General features: G+C 43.7%; 1 protein-coding gene across 6 annotated transcripts in view; it reads right to left on the reverse strand.

Annotated features, from left to right (window-relative positions):
* The window catches only part of adgrg6 (adhesion G protein-coupled receptor G6), a 181,053-nt gene that overhangs the window by 121,332 nt on the left and 34,760 nt on the right, over window positions 1–24,961 (reverse strand). For all 6 annotated transcript variants that reach the window (XM_072264787.1, XM_072264786.1, XM_072264785.1 and 3 more), the window contains exons 3-5: window positions 18,579–18,679; window positions 10,300–10,641; window positions 4,569–5,186 (exon numbers count right to left, since the gene is read on the reverse strand). In XM_072264787.1, the coding sequence (XP_072120888.1) occupies window positions 4,569–5,186; window positions 10,300–10,641; window positions 18,579–18,678 (1,060 nt within the window). In that variant the 5' untranslated portion in view covers window position 18,679. The remainder of the gene's footprint in view (window positions 1–4,568; window positions 5,187–10,299; window positions 10,642–18,578; window positions 18,680–24,961) is intronic.

Here is a 24,961-nt window from a genome sequence, read left to right on the forward strand (position 1 = left end):
GCAGTTCAGGCTGTACCTATGGAGGGAAATGAAAAGTCAATGTTTTGGACCGAGACCCTTCATCAAGACTTAGGCTTTTCTTCCATACTGGTTTTCCTTTGAATTTAATTATATTTATGTGTTTTCCTTCAGATGTACAGGAGTCCACAGGACAGGAATTTGTAACCCAGTGAGGACCTGTGTTACTTATGGATTCTTGGATGTGTTCAACCCAGATGTTAGAGAATTGATTAATGATCAAAATTCTGTTTATATTTTCACATACTTAACTACCCTGAGCAAAATTCCATGTGAATTCATCAGGTGATGCTTGATAATACTTAAACCATGTCCTGAAACACCTTTGTCTATCCAGCTGTGTAAGCAGAAGAACGTAGAAGAGTATAGAACAATATAGGCCTTTAGCCCACAATGTTGTGCTGAGCTTTTAACCAATTGCAAGATCAATGCAATGGGATAACTTCTGCAGGATTAACAACAGCTTTACCCCACTGACATAACAGCCTTGAATGTTCCCTAGTACAACAAGATAAACTTTTCATCTCACAATCTTTACACCTTATTATTTACCTGTCCTGCACTCTTCCATTAGCTTTTACACATTATTCTGCATTATTATTTTTCCTTACTCTAGCTCAATGCACTGCGTAATGATTTGATCTGTATGAACAGCATGAAAGACAAGTTTTTTACTGTTTCTTGGTACGTTACATGGTTATGTGCCATGTCATATGACAGAGGCAATCACGGTCTTTCCATGACCAAGATTGTTCTTGGCAAATTTTTCTACAGAGGTGGTTTGCCATTGCCTTTTTCTGGGCAGTGTCTTTACAAGACAGGTGACGCCAGCCATTAACAATACACTTCAGAGATTGTTTGCCTGGCGTCAGTGGTCACATAACTATATACATAACTTACGATATGTATCAGCTACTCATACGACCATCCACCATGGCTCCCATGGCTTCACGTGACCTTGATCTGGGGACTAAGCAGGTGCAACACCTTGCCCAAGGGTGACATTCAGTCTAGTGGATGGAAGGAGGGCCTTACACCTCCTTCGGAAGAGAGGTATCTCCACCTCACCTCCCAATATGTTGGTATGTGTGACAATAATAATCCATATTCAATACCAATATATTGACAATATTTAAAATCAATCTGAACAGGTACACGGATACGAAAGACTTAAGAGCGGTATGGGCCAAACACAAACAAACAGAATTCACTTTCACCTTGTCGGCATGGTCCAGATGGGCGAAAGGCCTGTTTCTGTGCTGTGTTATTCTATAATTCTTCAACTCAGCTAGTAACAGCAGTAAACCATGCTCCTATTTACAGTGAGGATATGATTGTCCACCAGCTGTGCCACTTCAGAACCATCAGTGTCGGGGACATCTTCAAAAGGTGGTGCCTCAGCGAGAAGCCATCTTTGCTCAAGGACCATCTGGGACATGACCTTTTCTCAATGCTACCATCAGAGAACCTGAAGACCCACACTCAACATTTTAGAAACGGCTTCTTCCCCTCCCCATTATCCACTGTATTATAAACTGATAATTTATAGGGGGGGCCAGTGTGGACGTGGTGGAGGATTACAAGTACCTGGGGATATGAATTGACAATAAACTGGACTGGTCAAAGAACACTGAGGCTGTCTACAAGAAGGGTCAGAGCCGTCTCTATTTCCTGAGGAGACTTGAGGTCCTTTAACATCTGCCGGACGATACTGAGGATGTTCTACGAGTCTGTGGTGGCCAGTGCTATCATGTTTGCTGTTGTGTGCTGGGGCAGCAGGCTGAGGGTAGCAGACACCAACAGAATCAACAAACTCATTCGTAAGGCCAGTGATGTTGTGGGGATGGAACTGGACTCTCTGACGGTGGTGTCTGAAAAGAGGATGCCATCCTGCTAAGTTGCATGCCATCTTGGACAATGTCTCCCATCCACTACATAATGTACTGGGTGGGCACAGGAGTACATTCAGCCAGAGACTCATTCCACCGAGATGCAACACAGAGCGTCATAGGAAGTCATTCCTGCCTGTGGCCATCAAACTTTACAACTCCTCCCTTGGAGGGTCAGGCACCCTGAGCCAATAGGCTGGTCCTGGACATTTCCTGGCATAATTTACTTTTTACTATTTAACTATTTATGGTTTATTACTATTCATTATTTATGGTGCAACTGTAACAAAAACCAATTTCCCCCGGGATCAATAAAGTATGACTATGACTATTTATACCAACACTTCTCAGTATTATTTATTTATTTCCTGCTTTCCCAGCATTATTTATTTATCTGTTTATTTATTTACTTATTTACACAATTTCTCTTATTTTGCACATTGATTCTTTCTAATATTTGATTATGAACAATTTTTGAGTTCAAGAAGTTATTTTGAAACTTTATAAAACCCTGGTTAGGCCACATCTGGAGAATTGCATACAGTTCTGTTCACTCCATTATGGAAAAGAAGTTGGGGTTTTGGAGAGAGGGCAGAAGAGGTTTACCAAGATACTGCCATGTTTAGAGGGCATGTGCTATCATGAGAGGCTAGAAAAACTAAGAGACTACTAGACAGGTATATGGAGGAATTTAAGGTGGGGGGTTATATGGGAGGCAGGGTTTGAGGCTCGGCACAACAATATGGGCCGAAGGGCCTGTACGGTGCTGTACTATTCTATGTATCTATGTATCTATGTAATGTTGAGACTTTATAAAGCACTAGTAAGGCTTTACTTGGAATATTGTGAGCAGGATTGGGCCCCTTATCTTAGAAAGGATGGTGTTGTAACTGGAGCGGGTTCAATGGAAGTTCAGGAAAATTATTCCAGGATTGAATGGCTTGTCATATGATGAATATTTGATAGCTCTGGGCCTGTATTCACTAGAATTCAGAAGAATGAGGGGTGACCTAATTGAAACCTATTGAATGGTGAAAGGCCTTGATAGAGTGGATGTGGAGAGGATGCTTCCTGTGGTGAGACCAGTAAACCCAGCCTCAGAATAGAGTGGCGTACTTCTACAATGAAGATGAGGAGGAATTTCTTTAGCCAGAAATATGTGGAATCTGTGGAATTCTTTGCAACTTTCTGGTGTGGAAACCAAGTCTTCATGTATATTTAAAGCATAGGTTGATAGATTCTTGATTGGTGAGCATGAAGGGATACAGGGGAAGACAGGAGATTGGGGCTGAGAGGAAGAATGGATCAGGAATGATGAAATGGTGGAGCAGACCCGATAGGACAAATGGCCTAATTCTGCTTCCATATCTTATGGTCTTATAAGGTTATGAGAGGCATAAATGGAGTAGACAGGGAGTATCCGGTTCCTCGCTTAAAATGTCTAATACCAGAGGGCATGCATTGAAGGTGAGAGGTAGTAAGTTCAAAAGGGATGTGAGAGGTAAGTTTTTACTCAAGAGAGTGCTGGATACCTGGAATATGCTGCCTGGTATGGTGGTAGAGGCAAATACATTAGAGGCTTTTAAGTGACATTCACATAGGCACATAAACGTGAGGAAGACTGGAGAGGTATGGACATTGCATAGGTAGGAGGGATTAGTTTTTGGAAGTTCTTGATTTGCTTTTTAGCTGGATCAACATAACATTGTGGGCCAAAGGGCCTGTTTCTATGTTCTGTGTATAGGTATTCATTGATTCTATTCTATTTCTTTATTTTCCTGTAAATGCCTGCAAGAAAAAGAATCTCAAGGTAGTACAAGGGGACAATATATGTATTTTGATAATAATTAATTTACTTTGACTTGGACCTCCTTACATACTTAACTAATCCTTCCTACCTACACCTGAATGGTCCATGAACACAACTTTGTCATTTCCAGTTACTTACTTTTTTTGTAATTTTTATGTCTTGCACTATACTGCTGTCACAAAACAACAAATTTCATGACATATATCAGTGATCATAAACCTGGTTCTGATCCTGAATTGTACATACCTGTGATAAAGCACGATGCTTTACAGTACAGGGAACTCGGGTTCAATTCCTGTGAGAAATTTGTGTGATCTCCCTGTAACCACATGGGTTTCTTCCAGTTGCTCCGGTTTCCTCCCACAGTCCAAAGATGTACTAGTCGGTAGGTTAATTAGTCATTATAAACTGTCCCGTTATTAGGCTAGGGTTAAAGTCGGGGGATTGCCTAGCAGCACAGAGTGAAGGGCCACAATGGCCTATTAAACACTGTATCTCAATGAATGAATTAATAAAATAAATTAATTAATACATCTGAATCATATTTTTATGACCATCAGAATGTTTCTCTTTCTTGTGAAATAATCACCTTTAGCAGTTCCCATCTTCATAGTCTGCTAACCCAGTTCCCATGGCCTTACGACATGCAGTTCAGAATGACTGTATCATGTTTTAGTTGATGAAACAGCCATTATTTAAAAGTCATCACACCTTGTGTCTTGCATTATACTGCTGCCACAGAGCAACACAATTCACGGCATATCTCAGCTGTGATAATAAACCTGATTCTGATTCCGAGAACCAGCGGACAATGGAGAAAGTTAACCCAATCTCACAAACAGCACACTCACCACAACTTAGGTCATTGTCTGCTTCCAACATTGAGGTAGGGATGTTCCAGTCGGAGTTCACCCAGTCCACCACGTTGCCCATTTCATCACACGGCAAGGTCAGCAGTGACTGTCCGGGCATGGTAAAATTCCAGAGGCGGAAGTTGTAGAGCTGGCCGGAGAAGGTTGTTCTGCCTTGCTTTGGTGCCAGTGAGAGGGAGCCCTTGCCTGCGATTTTTTTTCTCCTGGAACCTGGACAGTGGTTGAGCTGGTATCTGTTACTTGTTTGGGTGATAATGTCACCTGAGGCGCCATCCCACGAGATGCACAGTTGACGCCAACTGCCCACAAAAGCCTTGCCAGAGAAATTGTCCTCCCAGAGCTTGCTCACGTGGCACTCCACACCGGAGATCTCCAGGACAATGCCGCTCGCCGTGCTGCTGAAATTAATCAGCACCTGTTTACTGGTGCCCAGGTATGAGAAGAGAACCCATTTATTCTTCGCGGTTGTTGACTTGGCCTCTAGGCACACAGTGAACTGTTCCAGGTCTGGGACCGAGACCGAGGGAGAGACTGAAATATCCTGCTGTTTAGGTGACTTCTCCAACACCACCTTCTGATTGCGCAGTGAGACCGCCACTACACGTTAAAACAAAGAAAGAAAAGGAAAACAAGAGGCTTTAGTTTCCTAGTGACAAAAAGTGTGTGTGTAAGAGAGGCAAAAAGCAACAATTGTCAGGAGGAGACCATTCAGACCAAGGTGTCTATGCTAACTTTGAAACTACACTAATAAATGGTCCCTGCAAATTTCTGGGCACTGGACCTGCACTCACTGGAGTTTAGAAGAATGAGGGGAAGGGATCTCTTTGAAACCAACTGACTATTGAGAGGACTAAACAAAGCGGACGTGGAGATGATGTTTCCTATAGTGGAGGAGCTTAAGACCAGGGAACACAGACTCAGAATAGAAAGGGCATCCATTTAGAACAGAGAAGAGGAGGAATTTCTTGAGCCAGAGGGTGGTGAATCTATAGAATTCAGTACCACAGATGGCTGTGGAGGCCAAGTCATTTGGTATATTTAAAGCAGAGGTTGATAGGTTCTTGATTAGCCAGGTTACGGGGAGAAGGCAGGAGAATGGGTTTGAGACAGATGATGAATCAGCCATGATAGAATGAGATTGGACCGTAGGAGAATGAGAGGTAATCTTACAGAGGGACGTAGATAGGGCGAATGCACACTGTCTTTTTACTCGAGTTGAGGAAACAGGATCACAAAAGCCTTTTTCCCAGCATGAGGATATAATATTAACATAATAGTGGGGGGGGGGGAGTCAAAGTTAAGTTTTTTTTACACAGAGAGCGGTGGATGTGTGGAACACTTTGCCAGGATGGGAGTAGAGATAGACACATTGAAGAAATTTCTTAGGTAGGCACATGAATGATAGAAAATGGAGGGTTATGTAGGAGGGAGGGCTAGATTGTTCTTAGAGTAAGTTAAAATGTCGACACAACAGCGTGGGCCGAAGGGCCTGCACTGTGCTGTAATGCACTACGTCTATGTTCCAAATGACATAGGCTTAACGTGTGAGGGGAGAGATTCAGTGGAGTGATGGGCGACAATTTTTTCACCCAGAGGGTTGTCTGTACATAGAATGAGCTGCCAGAGGCAGTGGTTGAGGTAGGAACCTGAACAGGTAAGGGTAAGAAATACTTTGAGGGATACGGACAAATGCAGGCAAATGGGACGAGCTTAGATGAGAGCTTTGGTCAGCGTGGACCAGTTGGGCCAAAGTTCCAGTATCCGTGCTGTGTGACTCTATGAGGCATGATTTATTTCCCTGCTGGGACTCAGTCATTCAAGCCACTTCTTTGGAGGGTGTCCCAGATGTTGTAACTATATGTTATAATTATGTGGTTTTTGTCAGTTTTTCAGTCTTGGTCTGTCCTGAGTTTCTGTGATATCACACCGGAGGAATATTGTATCATTTCTTAATGCATGCATTACTAAATGACAATAAAAGAGGACCCTGTGCCCTCATAATCTAATCTAATCATGGGTAGCTCACTTTGGCCACATGACTGGCTGGCAAGGAACTCTGGGATAGGGGACCAGCTTGCCCAATGGGGCAGTGAGAAGATGGAGCAGTTTGCCCGGTCCTTCTTCTTGGAAACACTCCATGCTCTATATATTGTACATAAAGAAAGCAGTGCACCCAAATGTTGGGTGTTTAAGCCTTGCTTCATGAGCAATGAGCAATGAGGCCATTGTACCTGAGGTAACATGTTTCTCCAACCAAGTCCACTTCACACGCTTCCTCCCTCCATCCCTCAACAAGCGTGCAGGTAGAATTTATGAGAATGCTGCCAGGACACATATTAGGAGTACGTAGTTTAAACAGTTTTAGCACGGACTAGACAGGCCGAAGGGCCTGTTTCTGTGCTGTACTTTTCCATGACTCTGTGACTCTAAGACAGTATGAGACACTGGTGAGATCTAATTTGGTGTACTGTGTGCAGTCATCTACCTAAAGGAAAGGTACCAACAAGATTGAAAAAGCGCAGACAAAATTTACAAGGATGTTTCTGGGAATTGAGGACTTGAGCTATGGGGGAAGGTTGAATAGGCTAGGAATTTATTCATTCCCTGGAGAGTGGGGGAATGAGGGGAGATTTGATGTAGGTGTTCAAAATTATGAGGGGTATACAGCAGATAGATTAAATCCAAGCAGGCACTTTCGACTGAGGATGGATGAGACTAGAGCTAGAGGTCATGGGTTAAGGCTGTAAGGTCTAATGTTGAAGGGGAACTTGAGGGGGACCTCCTTCACTCAGAAGGTGGTGAAAGTGGGAAACAGGCTGACAGCAGAAGTGGTGGATACAGATTCAATTGGAACATTTAGGAGAAGATTGGATAAGTACATCGATGGCAGGGAATGGAGGACCGTGCTCCAGCAGCAGGTCATTGGGACTGGGCAGAATAACAGCTCGGACAAACTAGATGGGCCAAATGGCCGGTTTCTGTACTGCAGTGCTCTATGACTTGAGGGGCTCAGCTACAGGGAGAGGCTGGGCAGGCTAGGACTATATTCCTTGAAGGTGTAGGAAACTGAGAGGTGACCTTATTTATTTTTTATTTATTGTATTTATTTAGCTTTTCCAGCCCTTTGAGCTGCACCGCCCATATAGCCGCCAACAACCCTGGTCTAATTTACAATGACCAGTTAACCTACCTGGTGCATCTTTGGACTGTGGGAGGAAACCGGAGCCCCAGAGAAAACCCATGCACTCCACCTGGAGGACGTACAGAGGCTCCCTACAGAGGTCACTGGGATTGAACTTCAAACGCCAATGCCCCGAGCTGTAACAGCATTGTGCTAACGCTACACTACCATGTCATCTAGAAATGTATGGTCATTGATGTGTAGGTACTTGTCAGGCCTCAGTGTGGTACATGTACAGTACATGCCTATGACAATAACTCAACTTTTATTTTGAGAAAGTTGTTAGCTAAAAGTCAGTTCCACAGGAACCACACTTCAAAAGCACCCCTATTACTTGTCAGCACGCACAAAGTGCTGGAGGAACTCAACGGGTCAGGCAGCATCTATGCAGGAAAACTTCTTCAGGATAAAAATACCTTGAGAAAGCTTCCCATTAAGCCAGCAAAATGGAGACAAAAGAGGGATCCTGGTGAAGTTTTTCTTCCCAAGCCTGTGCTCACTGGATTCTGTCCCCTTCCTTCCCAGTCCTGATGAAGGGTCTTGACCTGACGGTTTATCCCCTCCATACATGCTGCCTGACCTTCTGAGTTCCTCCAGCATTTTGTGTGTGTTGTTCAAGATTTCCAGCATCTCTTGTGTCTCTGTTACTTGTGGAGTGGTTTTAGAAACCCAAAAAGTCCAGACATTTTTTGAAGCCAAGGTGGTAATATCCTACACAAAGTGCTGGAGGAACTCAGTAGGTCATGCAGTCTCATTGAACAGCTGGTGTTTTGAGCCCAGACCCTTCACCAGGTCTCAGTCAAGGAGCAACAGGGCAGCAGATGTCACTGAGGGAGGGTCTCGCCGGACTCCTGTCGGAGAGAGGAGGGGAAACTTCGTCAGGTTAGGCACACCTCAAAGAGACTGCACAGTGGGGCAGAGTCCTCATGAAGGGCCACGGCCTGAAACGTCGATGGTTCATTTCCCTCCACAGATGCTGCCTGACCTGCTGAGTTCCACCAACAGCAATACGCACAGAACTGCTGGAGGGACTCTGCAAGTCAAGCAGCATCTAACGTTCCGTGCCGAAACCCTTCAACGGGTCTCTTTGTGAAGGCTCCTGGAAGGGAGGTGGGCAGAAGCCAGAATAAGAATGTTGGGGTGGTGGTGGTAAGGGGAAGGAGTACAAGCTGGCAGTGATAGGTGAGACCAGGTCAGGTGGGTGGGGGAGGAAGAGGGATGAAGCAAAGATCTGGGAGGTAATAGGTGGCGAAGATTTTCATAGTTTGCCCCTCTTCCCTTCTCTCTCTTTCAGTTCCCCATTTGACTTCCCTCTTACCCCTTCCTTTCACTCCACCTGTCTATCATTTCCTTCGGATGGCCCTCCTCCCCTTTCTCCCATGGTCCACTCTCCTCTCATATCAAATTCCTTCTTCGCCAGCTCCTTACCTTCTCAACCTCTCACCTCCCAGCTTCTTACTTCATAAGCCCTTCCCACCCACCCAACTTAACCCTCACCTGGCTTAGTCATAGTCATAGTCATAGTCATACTTTATTGATCCTGGGGGAAATTGGTTTTCATTACTGTTGCACCATAAATAATTAAATAGTAATAAAACCATAAATAATTAAACAGTAATATGTAAATTATGCCAGGAAATAAGTCCAGGACCAGCCTATTGGCTCAGGGTGTCTGACCCTCCAAGGGAGGAGTTGTAAAGTTTGATGGCCACAGGCAGGAATGACTTCCTATGACGCTCTGTGCTGCATCTCGGTGGAATGAGTCTCTGGCTGAATGTACTCCTGTGCCCACCCAGTACATTATGTAGTGGATGGGAGACATTGACCAAGATGGCATGCAACTTGGACAGCATCCTCTTTTCAGACACCACCGTCAGAGATTCTAGTTCCATCCCCACAACATCACTGGCCTTACGAATGAGTTTGTAGATTCTGTTGGTGTCTGCTACTCTCAGCCTGCTGCCCCAGCACACAACAGCAAACATGATCGCACTGGCCACCACAGACTCATAGAACATCCTCAGCATCTAACACCTTCACCTATTACCTTCCAGCTTGTGCTCCTTCCCCCCCCCCCACCACCACCCCCCACTCCTCTTATTCTGGCTTCTTCCCACTTCCCTTCCAGTCCTGATGAAGGGTCTCTGCCCGAAATATTTACTGTTTATTCCCCTCCATAGATGCTGCCTGACCTACAGAGTTCTTTCAGCATTTTGTCTGTGTTAGGCTGGAGTTCCAGCACCTGCAGAGTCTCTTGTGTTTATGAGTTCCTCCAGCAATTTTTGTGTGTGTTGCTTAAGATTTCCAGCATCTACAGAATATCTTGTGTCATGGTAATTCCTCAGAAAGCAAGGGTGTGATTCAGTATCCTTCATCAGATACCTAGTGCACTTCATCGCATACCTTGTACACTTCATTACATACCTTGTACGCTTCATTACATACCTTGTGCACTTCATTACATACCTTGTACGCTTCATTACATACCTTGTGCACTTCATTACATAACTTGTGCGCTTCATTACATACCTCGTCTGTACGTCGCCAAGAAGCCACTCTTTTGGATGCTAAAGTCAGTCTTGAATTCGACAATCATTTCATTCTTTGTAGAGTTCAATGTGTGACCTTTAGCTGTGACTCCACAAAATTTTATCTTTTCTGCCCCGGTCTCGATCGCGACAAAATCATATGGGCATCCTTGGGCCTCCTCTAAGTTGAAGTCTTGGAAAGTCAGCTGTATGATAAATCCAGTGGGGGCGAGGATAGTCCACTTACAGTCTAAGTTTGGGTCATAGGTTTTGGGGTGACATGGGGATGAGAACTGACCCGAAAGGCCAGTTAGAGTTTCTGAGCAGTCTGAGCAGCCCGACACTGCCAAATGTCAAAAGAAAGAGAGAAACGGATCATGGCATTCAGGCTTATTAACTCGACCTTGTTAAACACTTTGTGACACACAGTATATGTCAGAGAGAATCCCAGCAGAGTGGGGAGACAGGAAGCTTTGCCAGGCTGCAGCACCATGCATTTCGTCAGTCCCCTCCAAAGCAGAGATTGTTCAGAGAGTCAGGTCACGTACGGCACAGTATTGGAACGTCAGCAGCTACAGTCTGGACCACACAGCTGCCTCTGAGAACCCCAGCACCCAAAACGTTCATGGCCCCCTTCCCCAATGCCATTGACTGGTGCTGGGATCATACCCCACTGAGTCCACATCAGACTGTGGGGTTAATTGCCACTCAACTGACTGACTTTATAAACCCATTGGACAGGAAGAAACGTCTCAGCCATAGTTCAGTTAGGTATGGTCAATTATGTTCTTCTCATCAAGACTTTAGAAACATTATCTGGTTAAAAATCCATAACATTCAATTCTTTTCACAAACTAACTCCATTTCTACCACAAGACTCAAAGACAGCTTCTATCCCACTGCTAGGAGACAGTCCCTTATGACGATAAGACAGACTCTTCATCTCAGTCTACCTCATTATGGCCTTAGACCATCATCTGCTTGCTCTGTACTTTCATTGTTACTGTAACCCTCTATTCCACATTCTGGGTATTTTTTTACCTCATTCTCTGTGGTAATGAAATGATCCGCATGGCCGGCAAGCAAAACAAAGTTTTCCACTGTACCTCATGACAATAATAAACCAATAACAATTATCAGTAAACAACAGGAATTCTGCAGATGCTGGAAATTCAAGCAACACACACAAAAGTTGCTGGTGAACGCAGCAGGCCAGGCAGCATCTCTAGGAAGAGGTGCAGTCGACGTTTCAGGCCGAGACCCTTCGTCAGGACAATTATCAGTCTTCTCCACCCTGGCAAAAAAGACTGTGTGCACTCACACACAGAAATGCTGGAGGAGCTCAGCTGGTCAGGCAGCACCTATGGAATAAATAAACAGTCAATGGCACTGGCCGACAATCCTGAAGAAGGGTCTCGGCCCGAAACGTTGACTGTTTATTGATTTCTATTTCCATAGCTGCTGTCTGACCTGCTGAGTTCCTCCAGCATTTTGTGTGTGTTTCTCTGGGTTTCCGGCATCTGCAGACTTTCTCGTTTTTGTGTGTGCGTTCACCCTGGTCTCTTGTCCTCAAAATCTACCTTGTCTGGCCTTGCAGCTATGGTCTAGTGGCACTGGAATTTCCCGGTAACTGTGACACCATATTCTTCATTCTGTTATTAATTAGCTCTGTACTACCACATTACGATCTAGCTCATTTACCTGCACCACATTTTTACACTTTACTCTGCATTGCTATTGTTTTACCTTATCTTACCTCAATATGGGACATGTCTGTCCTCACATGTGAAGTCATCTCCAGCGGGCTGGGCAGTTGAGATCTACAGTGAGATCCAACGGCTAGGAAGGCAATACTGCAACACTCCGTGGACAGAGAGGGACATGACAAGGTGCAGAAGACATCATGGTCATCCCTTACAACCAAGGAACACCCCAGTTTGTGGAGCTTGTGCATACCACTGGACCCGGACCCAGGTCGAGAGAGTGGAACTGCCCCAGTGCAGCGGCTTTTCTGCTTTAAAAACTCTCCCACACAGGTCTCCTGTCATCATCAGACACGGACAACCATGACCTCAATACACTGTAAAGCGATTTAAACTGTATAAACAGTATGCAAGACAAGTTTTTCACTGTAGGTCGGTTGATGGGACAATAATAAAACAATTACCAATTATCAATCTCCTCTGCCCTGGGAAAAAAAGGCTGCGTGAATCCACCCTGAAATCTTGACCCCAGAATCTACACCTTTACGGCCTCGCGCCTCATTGTCTATCTGCACTGCACTTCTCTGCAACTGTAACATTTTTTTCTGCATTCTGTTATTCTTTTCCCTTGTACTACCTCGATGCACTGAATTGATCAGTATGGACGACATGCAGGTTTTTCACTGGATCCCTATACACATAACAACATAAAACAATTTATCAACATTTCAATTATCCTTCTTTCCAAATTCCTCAATGACTACCTCTATCCTATTTCCTCAGGACCTATGAGCCTCTGAAATCTGCATTCCTGGAACGAGGCACTCCCTGTGTTTCCGAGTTATCTGCATTCCACCTCAAACTTCCTGACAGAATTCTTAATTGAGAGTAAACTGATCCAGTAGTCTCTCTGCAAGGTGACAAGTTTGAGCAAATGGGCGCTATTTGCAGGAAATGCCCTTAGGGAATTGCAAATGGCGGGATGGGTGTGTTTGGATTGGGATCCTTCCATTGCTTTGGGGACCCTGCCCCACAGTGAGGAGTGTAAAGGTGAATGGGCACCTGCCCTCCATTCAGAAGCATTTTCCAGTAGGCTTGAGGTCTTAGGTGGAACTGGAATCTTAGAAAATTCATTAACGAGCCTAACCAAAGGCACCCATGGCATCAATATGTTGGGCTCTGGGCGTCAACATCTACAAAGGTCTATCCTGGGCCTGACATATTGACGCAATTGCAAAAGAAGGCACGCAAGTGGATTCTATTTCATTAGCAGTTGATGGAGATTTGGAATGCCAACAAGAACGTCAGCAAATTTCCACAGAGGTACCATACAGTGGTTGCATCACTGTCTGGAATGGAGGGGCCACGACACAGGATTAAATAAAAGCTGCAAAAAAACTGTGAACTCCACAAGTTCCATCATTGGTGCTAGCCTCCCCACCATCAAGGACATCTTCAAAGATGATGCTTCAAAAACATAGCATCCATCATGAAAGGCCCCCACCATCCACTCCTCTTTCTCATGACTCCCATCGGGGAGGACTGCGGAAGCCTGAAGATGCACATTCAATGCTTCAGGAACAGTTTCTCTCCTTCCACCATCAGATTTCTGAATTGTTTATGAACACTACCTTACTATTTGGCTGTCCTTTTGCATAGAAACATAGAAAACCTACAGCACAATACAGGCCCTTCGGCCCACAACTACCTTAGAACTACCTAGGCTTAACCATAGCCCTCTATTTTTCTAAGCTCCATGTATCCATTCAGGAGTCTCTTAAAAGACCCCATAGTTTCCGCCTCTATCACCACTGCCGGAAGCCCATTCCACACACTCACCACTCTCTGCATAAAAAACTTACCCCTGACGTCTCCTCTGTACCTCCTCCCAGGCACCTTAAAACTGTGCCCTCTTGTGCTAGCCATTTCAGCCCTGGGAAAAAGCCTCTGACTATCCACACAATCAATGCCTCTCATTATCTTGTACACCTCTATCAAGTCAGCTCTCATCCTCCGTCCCTCCAAGGAGAAAAGGCCGAGTTCACTCAACCTATTCTCATAAGGCATGCTTCCCAATCCAGGCAACGTCCTTATAAATCTCCTCTGCACCGTTTCTATGGTTTCCACATTCTTCCTATAGTGAGGCGACCAGAACTGAACACAGTACTCCAAGTGGGGTCTGACCAGGGTCCAATATAGCTGCAACATTACCTCTCGGCTCCTAAGCTCATTCCCATGAATGATGAAGGCCAATGCACCATATGCTTTCTTAACCACAGAGTCACTTTATTATATAATCATATTGTAAATTATAGTAATTTTTATGAATTGCATTGCTCTGCTGCCGCAAAACCATAAATTTCATGACATATGTTAGTGATAATAAACCTGATTCTGATTCCAGAACTTCCTGGCCTCCGTCTGCAAGAACCACATAGCTGCTTTCAAACACTGTACTGTCGGCTCAGTCAGGTACAACTGAGTCTCAGTCCAGTTGTCGTAGTCGTAGAACGCCCAACGCTGTGACCAGGTGACCAGATCAGGTGAGACAAGGAAAGGAGGCAGCAGCTTTAGCAGTAGTCAGGCAAAGAAAGAAACACTTCAGAGAGACCCAGCACTGTACAGAACAGTTAGTTAGTTAGTTACTTTTCGCACATTTGCTGGTGATTAAAGCAGACCAGTGGCCAAAGCAGTTTACTAATTATTTTGTTGTTGTCTATCTTCATTTACAAGAAGCGCTGCCAGGAAGAAAAAGCAGCACCCATCATTAAGGACCCCCACCATCTAGGCCCTGCTCTTTTCTCACTGCTGCCATCAGGAGGTACAGGAGCCTTAAGTCCCACACCACCAAGTTCAGGAACAGTCATTGCCACTCAACCATCAGGCACCTACACACTCACCTCATCACTGAACTGAATCAACAGTTTATAGACTCACTTTCGAGGACTCTACAACTCAGTATTCTTTATTTACTTCTATTTATTTATTTTGTATGATTTTCCCTCTCTTCACAGTGGATGTTTGTCAGTCTTTGTCTAAGTATAATTTTTCATAAATTGAATTGTATTTCAAACTTCAAAATAAATTTTATCATCAAAGTATATACATGTTGCCATATACAACTCTGAGATTCATTTTCTTGCAGGCATATGCACAGCAAATCAATAGAATAATAACCATAGCAGAATCAATGAAAGACCACCCAACTATATTTAATTTTCCTGTAAATGCATGCAAGAAAATGAATCTCAAGTAGTAGTGTGATCACTGGAGTTGAGTATGATGTTCTCCTAAGGTGGTTTTCCCTTAATGGAGAACGCCTGTGCATGACTTTGATTAGCGTGGGGAGGCTGATGCACGGGCAGTCACCACAGGGTCCTTGACAGATCGAGGTCAGGGTCTCAAAAGCATGGAATGCAAGAGGACCAGGGACCCACCACTGCTGCAGCTTCCTGCATGAAATGCTGTTGTACAAAAGCAGCTTCCATCATCCAAGACCCTCTACACCCAGGCCAAGCTCTTTTCTCATGGCCACCATCGGGGAAGAAGTATAGGAGCTTGGAGACACATATTTCTTCCCCTCCACCATCAGATTTCTGAATGGACATTGAAACAATGTCATGAATATAAACTGGCTAGTTTTGTTCTCTATTCGCACTATATATTTAGCCACGTGGCCAAGTGGTTAAGGCATTGGACTAGCGACCTGAAGGTCATGAGTTCGAGCCCCAGCCGAGGCAACGTGTTGTGTCCTTGAGCAAGGCACTTAATCACACATTGCTCTGCGATGACACCCGGTACCAAGCTGTATGGGTCCTAATGCCCTTCCCTTGGACAACATTGGTGCCATGGAGAGGGGAGACTTGCAGCATGGGCAACTGCTGGTCTTCCATACAACCTTGCCCAGGCCTGCGCCCTGGAGAGTGAAGACTTTCCAGGCGCAGATCCATGGTCTAGCAAGACTAACGGATGCCTTTATATATATAAAACTTGTTGTAATTTATAGTCTTTGGTGTTTTGCTGGACAAAACAACAAATTTCATACCATATGTAGGAGATATTACATCTGATTCTGTCTACATGATATATTTGGTCTAGTACCTTTCAGCAGGCTGAAAGAAGAGTAGGATAAGGAACTCCTACCATACTGAGAGCACCAAGTGATAAAAAAGTGTGCAAGACTGAGATTAGAGTCACACCATGATATAAAATGTGTGCAAGAGCCATAAATGCAACCAGATTTGCTTTTCAGGGAGCCCATTTTAAAATATGCACATATGTTAGTTTGCTGATTAGTCATTATATTTAAGGAGCAGTTGCCAGCAAGAAAAGCAGTGGAATAAACTGGTAGCAACACAAGCAGAAAAGCAGAGAAGGTATTAACTGAAAATAAGACTGCGCGAGGTCAACACACATTGCAAATGATAACAGTACCACAATAATTTCTAATACTTTATGACCTGCTGTTGTTGGCAATGGTGATTTGCACAGTGTTTAGAAATTCCTCTGGCCAGTTGTTTTTCCACAGGCATTGATCCACAAATCAAATGGACAGCCAGAGACTTATTCCTAGGGTGGAAATGGCTAACACAAGAGGGCATAATTTTAAGGAGATTATAGGGAAGGATGTCAGAGGTTTTTTTTTACACAGAGACGTGGGTGCGTGAAAGCCCTGACTGGGGTCATGACGGATGCAGACATCTGAGGGACATTTCTTAAATAGGCACATGGATGACAGGAAAATGGAGGGCCTTGCAGGCGGGAAGTGTTGGATCAATTTTAGAGTAGGTAAAAGGTCAGCACAAGGACGTGTGCTGAAAGGCCTGCACTGTGCTTTAATATTCTATGTTGTAGGGGTTGTATGTTCTATGTTCTATGTTCTATCTGTAATCAATTTAAAATTTTATTTTATTTTATTTATTTATTGAGATGCAAAGTGGAACAAGTCCTTCCAGCCCCTCGACCTGTTCCGCCCAGCAATCCCCCAATTTCATCCTAGCCAAATCACAGAACAATTTACAATGACCAGTTACACTACCAACCAGTATGTCTTTGGACTGTGGGAGGACACCGGAGCACCCGGGGGAAACCCACTTGATCACAGGGAGGATGTACAAATTCTTACCACGCAGAGGGGGGTCGACTGTACTGTAAGGCATCGTGCTAAGCACTACACCAGCATGCCTGCCACCTTAAAGCGGTATGACCAATTAACCTACTGCAGCCGCACCACCCCCCACCCCTGGCACTCCTTCTCTGCCACCTGCCTCACACCCCTCCCAGGGCGCTCCACCCTCATCATTCCCAACATCCTTTGTTCCCACCAGGTTTATAAAAACTCGGTTTCTGCTCCACGTTGACAAACACAGTACTGTGTAAAAGTCTGAGGCACCATAGCTACATGTGCCTAAGTCTTTTGTACAGTACCGAACTTTAGCAAAGCTTTTGACATGGTCCCACAGGCGAGGACAGTCAGTATTATTCAGGTGTTATTACACTTTTTTTGGGCATCATCCTTGTAAACGTGAATGTAGAATTTTCTAATGAAGATAGCGGAAAATAATGTTACAATGTACAATATAACAAGACTGGTCTTTGTAGTATAATTGGTCTGTTCACCTCTTAGGAGATTCTAAGACAAGAGGGCGTGACTGAAGGATTGAAGGACATCCTTTTAGAACCATGATGTGGAGAAATTACTTTGGTCAAGAGGGTGGTAAATCTGTGGAATTTGTTGCCACGAGTGGCCGTGGAGGCCAAGTCATTGGGTGTATTTAAAGCAGAGATAGATAGGTTCTTGATTAGCCAGGGCATCAAAGGGTACGGGGTGAAAGCAGGTGAGTGGGGATGACTGGAAGAATTGGATCAGCCCTTGATTGAATGGCAGAGCAGACTCGATGGGCCAAATGGCCTATTCCTGCTTCTAAATCTTATGGTCTTATGGTCTAAGTTCCGTTTGTCTTGACTCTTTGTAGCCAACGCAGTGGAAGATCTGTCATTTTAATATAATCAGCTTAATCGGTGCAATAGATGTATCAAATAATCATGAGTATAGACAGTGTTAATGCAAATAGGCTTTCTCCACTGAGGTTGGGTAAGGGTCATGGGTTAAAGGTGAAAGGTGAAATATTTAAGGGGAACCTGAGAGGGAACTTCTTCACTCAGAAGTGGGTTGAGTGTGGGAAGGGCTGCCAGCAGAAGTGGTAGATGTAAGTTCGATGTCAACATTTCAGAGAAGCTTGGATAAGTACATGGATGGGAGAGGCATAGATGGAGTGTAGAGGAGTTGGTCCAAGGACTATTCAGAAGAATATTTCAGCATGTGCTGTTTTGCACTATGACTCTAGGACAGTGGAATGTCATCAAAACACTGGAAATAATCAGTCTGTAACATTACCAACCACAACAGGTCTTGGGCTATTGAGTTTAGCAGAAAAAAATAAAGATGTAAATTAAATAATACTTAAAAATCATAAAAGCATAAAAATTTGGCATAATAAAGTTGAGTAACATTAATGAAGGAATCAAAACTGATATTGTTTATTTTCTGTCTGTTTGGGTGAAGACATGTGCTTACCTGTGCGGCCAAGACAGCTCACGACAACGGTCAGACAGCAGAGAGATCTCCAGAAGCTCCCTCCTTGGCAGACGCGCCACAGCCTAGCTTGGCGGGACATCCTTACAGCACACAATTAAAACACAAGCGACACACAGAAACAATTTGTCAGTAGAATGACTTGTTGGCATTCCAAAGGGGAGGTGACGTTCACATTTGCAGTCAAATATTCCGCTCACCCACTCATTCTGAGCATAACTACATAGCTCAGCCAACAAGTTGCTAACGTTGCTAACTTTGGAGGAATTCTTTCTGTTATTTCAGCTGAGATCCTTGTTATGTTACCTTGCAACTACAAATCTAATTCAACCCGATATATGTACGCTTAATGGAAACATTATTAGCTACTTCCTGTACCCAATAAAGTAGCCGTTGAGAGCATGCTCATGGTATTCTGCTGCTGCAGCCCATCCCCTTCAAGGTTTAACATGTTGTGCATTCAGAGATTCTCTTCTGCACACCACTGTTGTAATGCATGGTTACTTGAGTTACTGTCGCCTTCCTGCCAGCTTGAACCAGTCTGACCATTCTCCTCTGACCTCTCTCATTAGCAAGGCACAGAACTGCCTCTCACCTCTCACTGGATACTATTTATTTCTCACACCATTCTCTGTAAACTCTGGAGGCTGCTATGTGCGAAAATCCCAGGAGATCAGCAGTTTCTGAATACTCAAACCACCCCGTCTGGCACCAACAATCACTTAAGACCACATTTCTTTCCCATTACAATGTTTGATCTAGACAATAACTGAACCTTTTGATCAAGTCTGCATGCTTTTATGCAGTGAGTTGCTGCCACATGATTGGCTGATTAGATATCTGCATTAATGAGCAGGTGTACAGGTGTACCTAATAAAGTGGCCACTGAGTGCATTTTGTGAAATTTGTTGTTTCACAGTGCAATACATAATATGCACTATAAATTACAGTAACAAATATATATTAATTAAATTAAATAATTAGTGCAAAAAATAGAAGTAGTGTTTGTGGGTTCATTGTCCATTCAGATATTTGATGGTAGATGGGAACAAACTGTTCATAAAATGCTGAGTGTATGTCTTCAGGCTCCTTCACCTCTTCTCTGATGGTAGTAATGAGAAGCAGCAATGCCCTGGTGATGGTGCGCAAAGTACGAAAGAACAAATTTTAGGGAAAAGTCTTCACGTTAGCCCATTTAGCTGGCAAGCTCTTGAACCAGAGGGGCTAACTTCACTCAACTTCACTTGCTCCATCACTGAAATTTTCCCAGAACAAATGGACTCGCTTTCAATGACTCTTCATCTCATGTACTTGATACATATTGCTTATCTTTTACTATTATTATTATTATTATTTGTCATTATTATTATTTCTTTGTGGATTTGCCCAGTCTGTTGACTTTTGTACACTATTTAAATGCCCAAGTTGGTGTGGTCTTTCATTGATTCTGTTATGGTTATTATTCTATGGTGTTGGCGTGTGGCCAAGTGGTTAAGGCATCGGTCTAGTGATCTGAAGGTCGCTAGTTCAAGTCTCAGCTGAGGCAGCGTGTTGTGTCCTTGAGCAAGGCACTTAACCACATATTGCTCTGCGACGACACTGGTGCTAAGCTGTATCGGCCCTAGTGCCCTTCCCTTGAACAACATCGGTGGCATGGAGGGGGGAGACTTGCAGCATGGGCAACTGCCAGTCTTCCATACAACCTTGCCCAGGCCTGCACCCTGGAAACCTTCCAAGTCGCAAATCTATGGTCTCACGAGACTAACGGATGCCTATTATTATTCTATGGATTTATTTAGTATTGAGAAAACGAATCTCAGGGCTGTATACGATGACAAATACATACTTTGATAATAAATTTACTTTGAACTTTGAATCTTGAAATGTGGGTAAGTGGGACCAACGTAGATGGGGATCTTGGTTGGCATGGCATAGATGGGCCAAAGGTCCAATTTCCAAGCTGTATGATGCTATGACTAACATTAGGGCAATTATTTGGGTCAACTGACCTGTTCTTGAAATGTAATATTGCTCCATATTTTTCAAAACACAAGACCTCTACTCTGAGCAGAGAGTTTCAATTATTCCACAGAATGAACAATTTTTTGAAGGTCCTTCCAGACTTTGCCTTTACCTCTATCTGGTTCCCCCTCAGCCTCTTCTGCTCCAAGGAAAACAAACCCAGCCTATCTAGTCTCTCCACATGCCAGAAACACTCCATCCTGGTGAATCTCATCTGCACACTCAACGCAATCAACCCATGCTGTCATCAGGCAGGGGGTACAGGAGACCTAGGTCCCACACCACCAGGTTCAGGAACAGTTACTACCCACAACCAGCAGACCTCTGACCCGGCATGAATAACCTCATTCACTTCTAAACCAATTCTATGACCTGTTGATCATTATCATGGACACTTTACAACTCCTGTTCTTAGTATCATATTTATTTGCATAGTTTGTCACTCCTTGTCTGTTTATGTATAGTTCTTCATAAAATTCAATTGTATTTCATATTTCATTTGAACGTCTGCAAGAAAATGAATCTCAACATAGAATATTGTAAAGTATATGTACAGTACTGTTCAAAAGACGGGCATACATTAGTAGCTAGGGGGCCTAAGAATTTTACACTGTACAGTAGTAATTTTATGCATCGAACTGTTGCACAACAAATCAAATTTCATGACATTTGTGGGAGATGGTAAACCTGATTCTGATATGGGTCTCTATTGTGGATTGAGAGTGGGAAGTGGGCAGGGAGAGGGGGATCATGGTTGGGAAAAGGGGGAAAGGAGCAGGAAGCACCAGAGAGACATTCTGTAATGATCAATAAACAAATTGCTTAGAATCAAATGACCCTGTCTGGTGTCTCAGTGCTGGGCGTGCCTGCACCCACGCTACCCCCTGCCTCTTGCATTCCTTCTCTGCTACCTGTTCTGCATCCCTCCCGTGGTGCTCCAGCCTCGCCATGTCCAACATCCTTTGTTCCCGCTAGATTTACAAACTCGCTCTCTGCTCCACGTTGACTAATACAAAGGTGTTCAAAGTTCAATATTCAAAGTAAATTTATTATCAAAGCAGAGTACTGTGCAAAAGTATTAGACCCCCTGGCTATATATATGTGCCTAATATTTTTGCACAGTACACTTTGATAAAAAATTTACTTTTGAATATTGAACTTTGAACACCTTTCCTACAATGGAGTGACCAGGTCTGTACACAATACTCCAGAGGTAGCCTAAATAATGGTTCATAAATCTAGATCTCAGTCTCCCTTCTCTTGTGTCTCATGCCCCAGCCGATGAGACAAATAGGGAGACACAAGAGAGTGCAGATGCTGGAATCTGGAGCAACACATGAAGCATCTGTGAAGTGAAACGGGCAGTCGATGTTTCAGGCTGAGAATCTTCATATGTATCTCCCAGATCAGGAGTTCATAACCTGGGGTCAACTCCTAAAAAATGTTGGGAACACCTGTCATAGAAGAATGAGCGGAGATCTTAGTGAAACATAATGAGTTTCAAAAGGCTCAGATAGAGTGAACATGGAGAGTCTAGCACCAGATGGACGTTCCTTCAGAACAGGGATGAGGAGGATCTCCTTTAGTCAGAGAGTGGTGAATCTGTAGGATTCATTGCCACAGACGGCTGTGGAAGCCAAGTCATTGGGTATATTTAAACTGAGGGTTGATTGGTTCTTGATTAGTAAGGGTGTCAAATGTGACAGGGAGAAGGCAGGGTAATGGGGTTGAAAGAGAAAATAAATCAGCCATAAGCAAATAATGAAACAGACTCGATGGTCTGAAGGACCTAAATTCTGTTCCTATAAGTCTTACAGGTTAAGCTCCAGTACCACAGTCTTCAGGGATGATTGGACAGATGTACTCTGTTCCTTAGGACCATTGTGGTGATCATGGAACACACAATACTAACATCAGCTCCTAGTACTATTACCCCGGCCGGCTGGTGGCGCAGTGAGATCAGCGCCGTACTCCGGAGCAAGGGTTCCCGAGTTCGAATCCAGGTCGGGCTTTCCATCCGTGCCGGGTTGAGTGTCGAGCTAGCTGACATATGTAAAAATACAAGGGTTGAGTGCGGAATGTTCATAGCGTGACTCGGTTAATCCTGATACCACGTGCCAGACAAGAATGGAATGGCTGAATGACTGGTACGACACGCTTAAAAAAAACAATTACCCCATTCCCCACAGAATTTTCTGACACGATCCCTCAAGTGATGCAGATCCCAAGAACTTGTTTCAGGTGTTATACAATGTATAAACAACGTTGACATTTAAAAGGAAATGACAGAAAATGATCACAAATATGCAAATATTATAAACTGCAAGCAAAACCAATGTTATGCAATTTCCATATTATTCTCCGATTGGATTGTCATCCGCCTCCTCAGAAAGTTGAGAGAAAGAAAACCAAAATTTAAATTAAAAAAAACCAAAATTTAAATAAAAAATAAATAAATAAGCAAAAACATATCAAGAACCTGAGGTGAAGAGTTCTTGAAATTGAGTCCATAGGTTGTGGAACAGTTTAGTGATGAGGTGAGTGAAGGTGAGCCAAGTTGTCCCCTCTGGTTCAAGAGCCTGATGATTGAGGGGCAAAGATGTGAATGGACACAAAAATCCCAGCACAGGACAAAAAAGTCTGAGGGAGTTTCCATTGGATGCTATTTCCTTAACAAGACTTTTCATTTAATTTCCTTAATTTAAACAAAACATTAATGCCACACCACTTTGCTGGAGGCTTCAGTCACTGTCTGTTCAGGTTTTACTTGATCACCTTTGCACGCTGGGGAACAAACCCGGGCAGAACTGCCCGACATAAAGTACACAAAGTTGGAGGAGGAGGAGGATGAAAGCCACTCAGCACCTCAAGCCTTCTTCCTCCCCCTATTCAATATAATCATGGCATCTCTGGTGGAGATACGTTTCTACCAAAGGAGATGTAAGACCATAAGATATAGGAACAGAATTAGGACACCTGGCCCATCAAGTCTGCTCCACCATTTCATTATGGTGCTCCTTCCCTCCACTAGCCTGCATGTCACCCTTAGGCAAGATGCAGCACCTGCTCAGTCCTCCTGATCAAGGTCACGTGGGATCTGGTGGTGGATGGTCATGTGAGCAGCTGGTGCACGTCAGAAGTCCTGGTTACGTGACCACTGACGCCAGGCTGACAATCTCTGAAGAGTACTGAAGATGGCTGGATTCACCCATTTTGTAAAAACACTGCCCAGGAGAAGGCAATGGCAAAACACTTCTGTAGAAAAATTTGCCAAGAACAATCACGGTCGTGGAAAGACCACGATCGCCATATCACATGACATGGCTCATAATGACAACAACAATGAGTCTGCCACAGCACTCATCTCCTGGTAGCTGGCATGTCATAGTGCAATGAAAATCTTGCATGCAGCTGCTGCACAGGCACGCATAATACTGTTTACACTTAAATACATATTGGTATTTATTTATGCCAATTTTATCCCATATTCGTCCTTCAGCCTCTAATTTATAATTGTTGGATTTTGTTGTTTTGTTGCATGTCAAAATTTTTAAAAATTTAAAAGTTTCAAAGTTTGGTGTTTCCTGCACTCTAGTTGATCTTACACTGATCCTGTTATAGTTACTATCCTATAGATTTGCTGAGTATTCCACCAGTAGAATTGTAACTATAACAGGATCACTGTAAAGATCAACTAGAGTGCAGGAAACACCAAATTGTGCAAATGTAAACAAATACATAGCAATAGGTAATGAGAACGTGAGATAATGAGATAGAGTCATTAAAGATTCAAAATTCAAAGATTCAAAAAACTTTATTGTCATTCTAACCGTACATCAGCTCTGCAGGGCAGAATGAGACAGCGTTTCTCAGGAGCAGTGCAATCATAACATAACAAACGCAACACTAAATAATAAACATAACAATAAATAGTAAAACACAACAGCCACATGTCAGATAAAATCAAGTTATAAGTGTCCAGTGCAAGTTAAAAGTGTCCAAAGCAGAGTCAGGTAGAGCAGCTATTTCGCAGTCTGACTGCCTGTGGGAGGAAGCTGTTTAGTAGCCTTGTGGTTTTAGTTTTGATGCTCCTGTAATGTTTTCCTGATGGCAGAAGAACAAGCAGTTCATGGAGAGGGTGTGGGGGGTCTTTAATGATGTACCGTGTCTTCTGGGGGCATCGACTCTGAAAGAGGTCTTGGACAGAAGGTAGGGAGACCCCAATAACCTTCTCTGCTCCCCTAACCACTCTCTGCAAGGCTTTTTTGTCAACAGCACTGCAGCTGGAGTACCAGATGGTGATGCAAAAGATCAACACCCTCTCAACCACGCCTCTGTAGAAT

Source organism: Mobula birostris, chromosome 8 (assembly GCF_030028105.1).
Source record: "Mobula birostris isolate sMobBir1 chromosome 8, sMobBir1.hap1, whole genome shotgun sequence".
NCBI lineage: Eukaryota > Metazoa > Chordata > Chondrichthyes > Myliobatiformes > Myliobatidae > Mobula > Mobula birostris.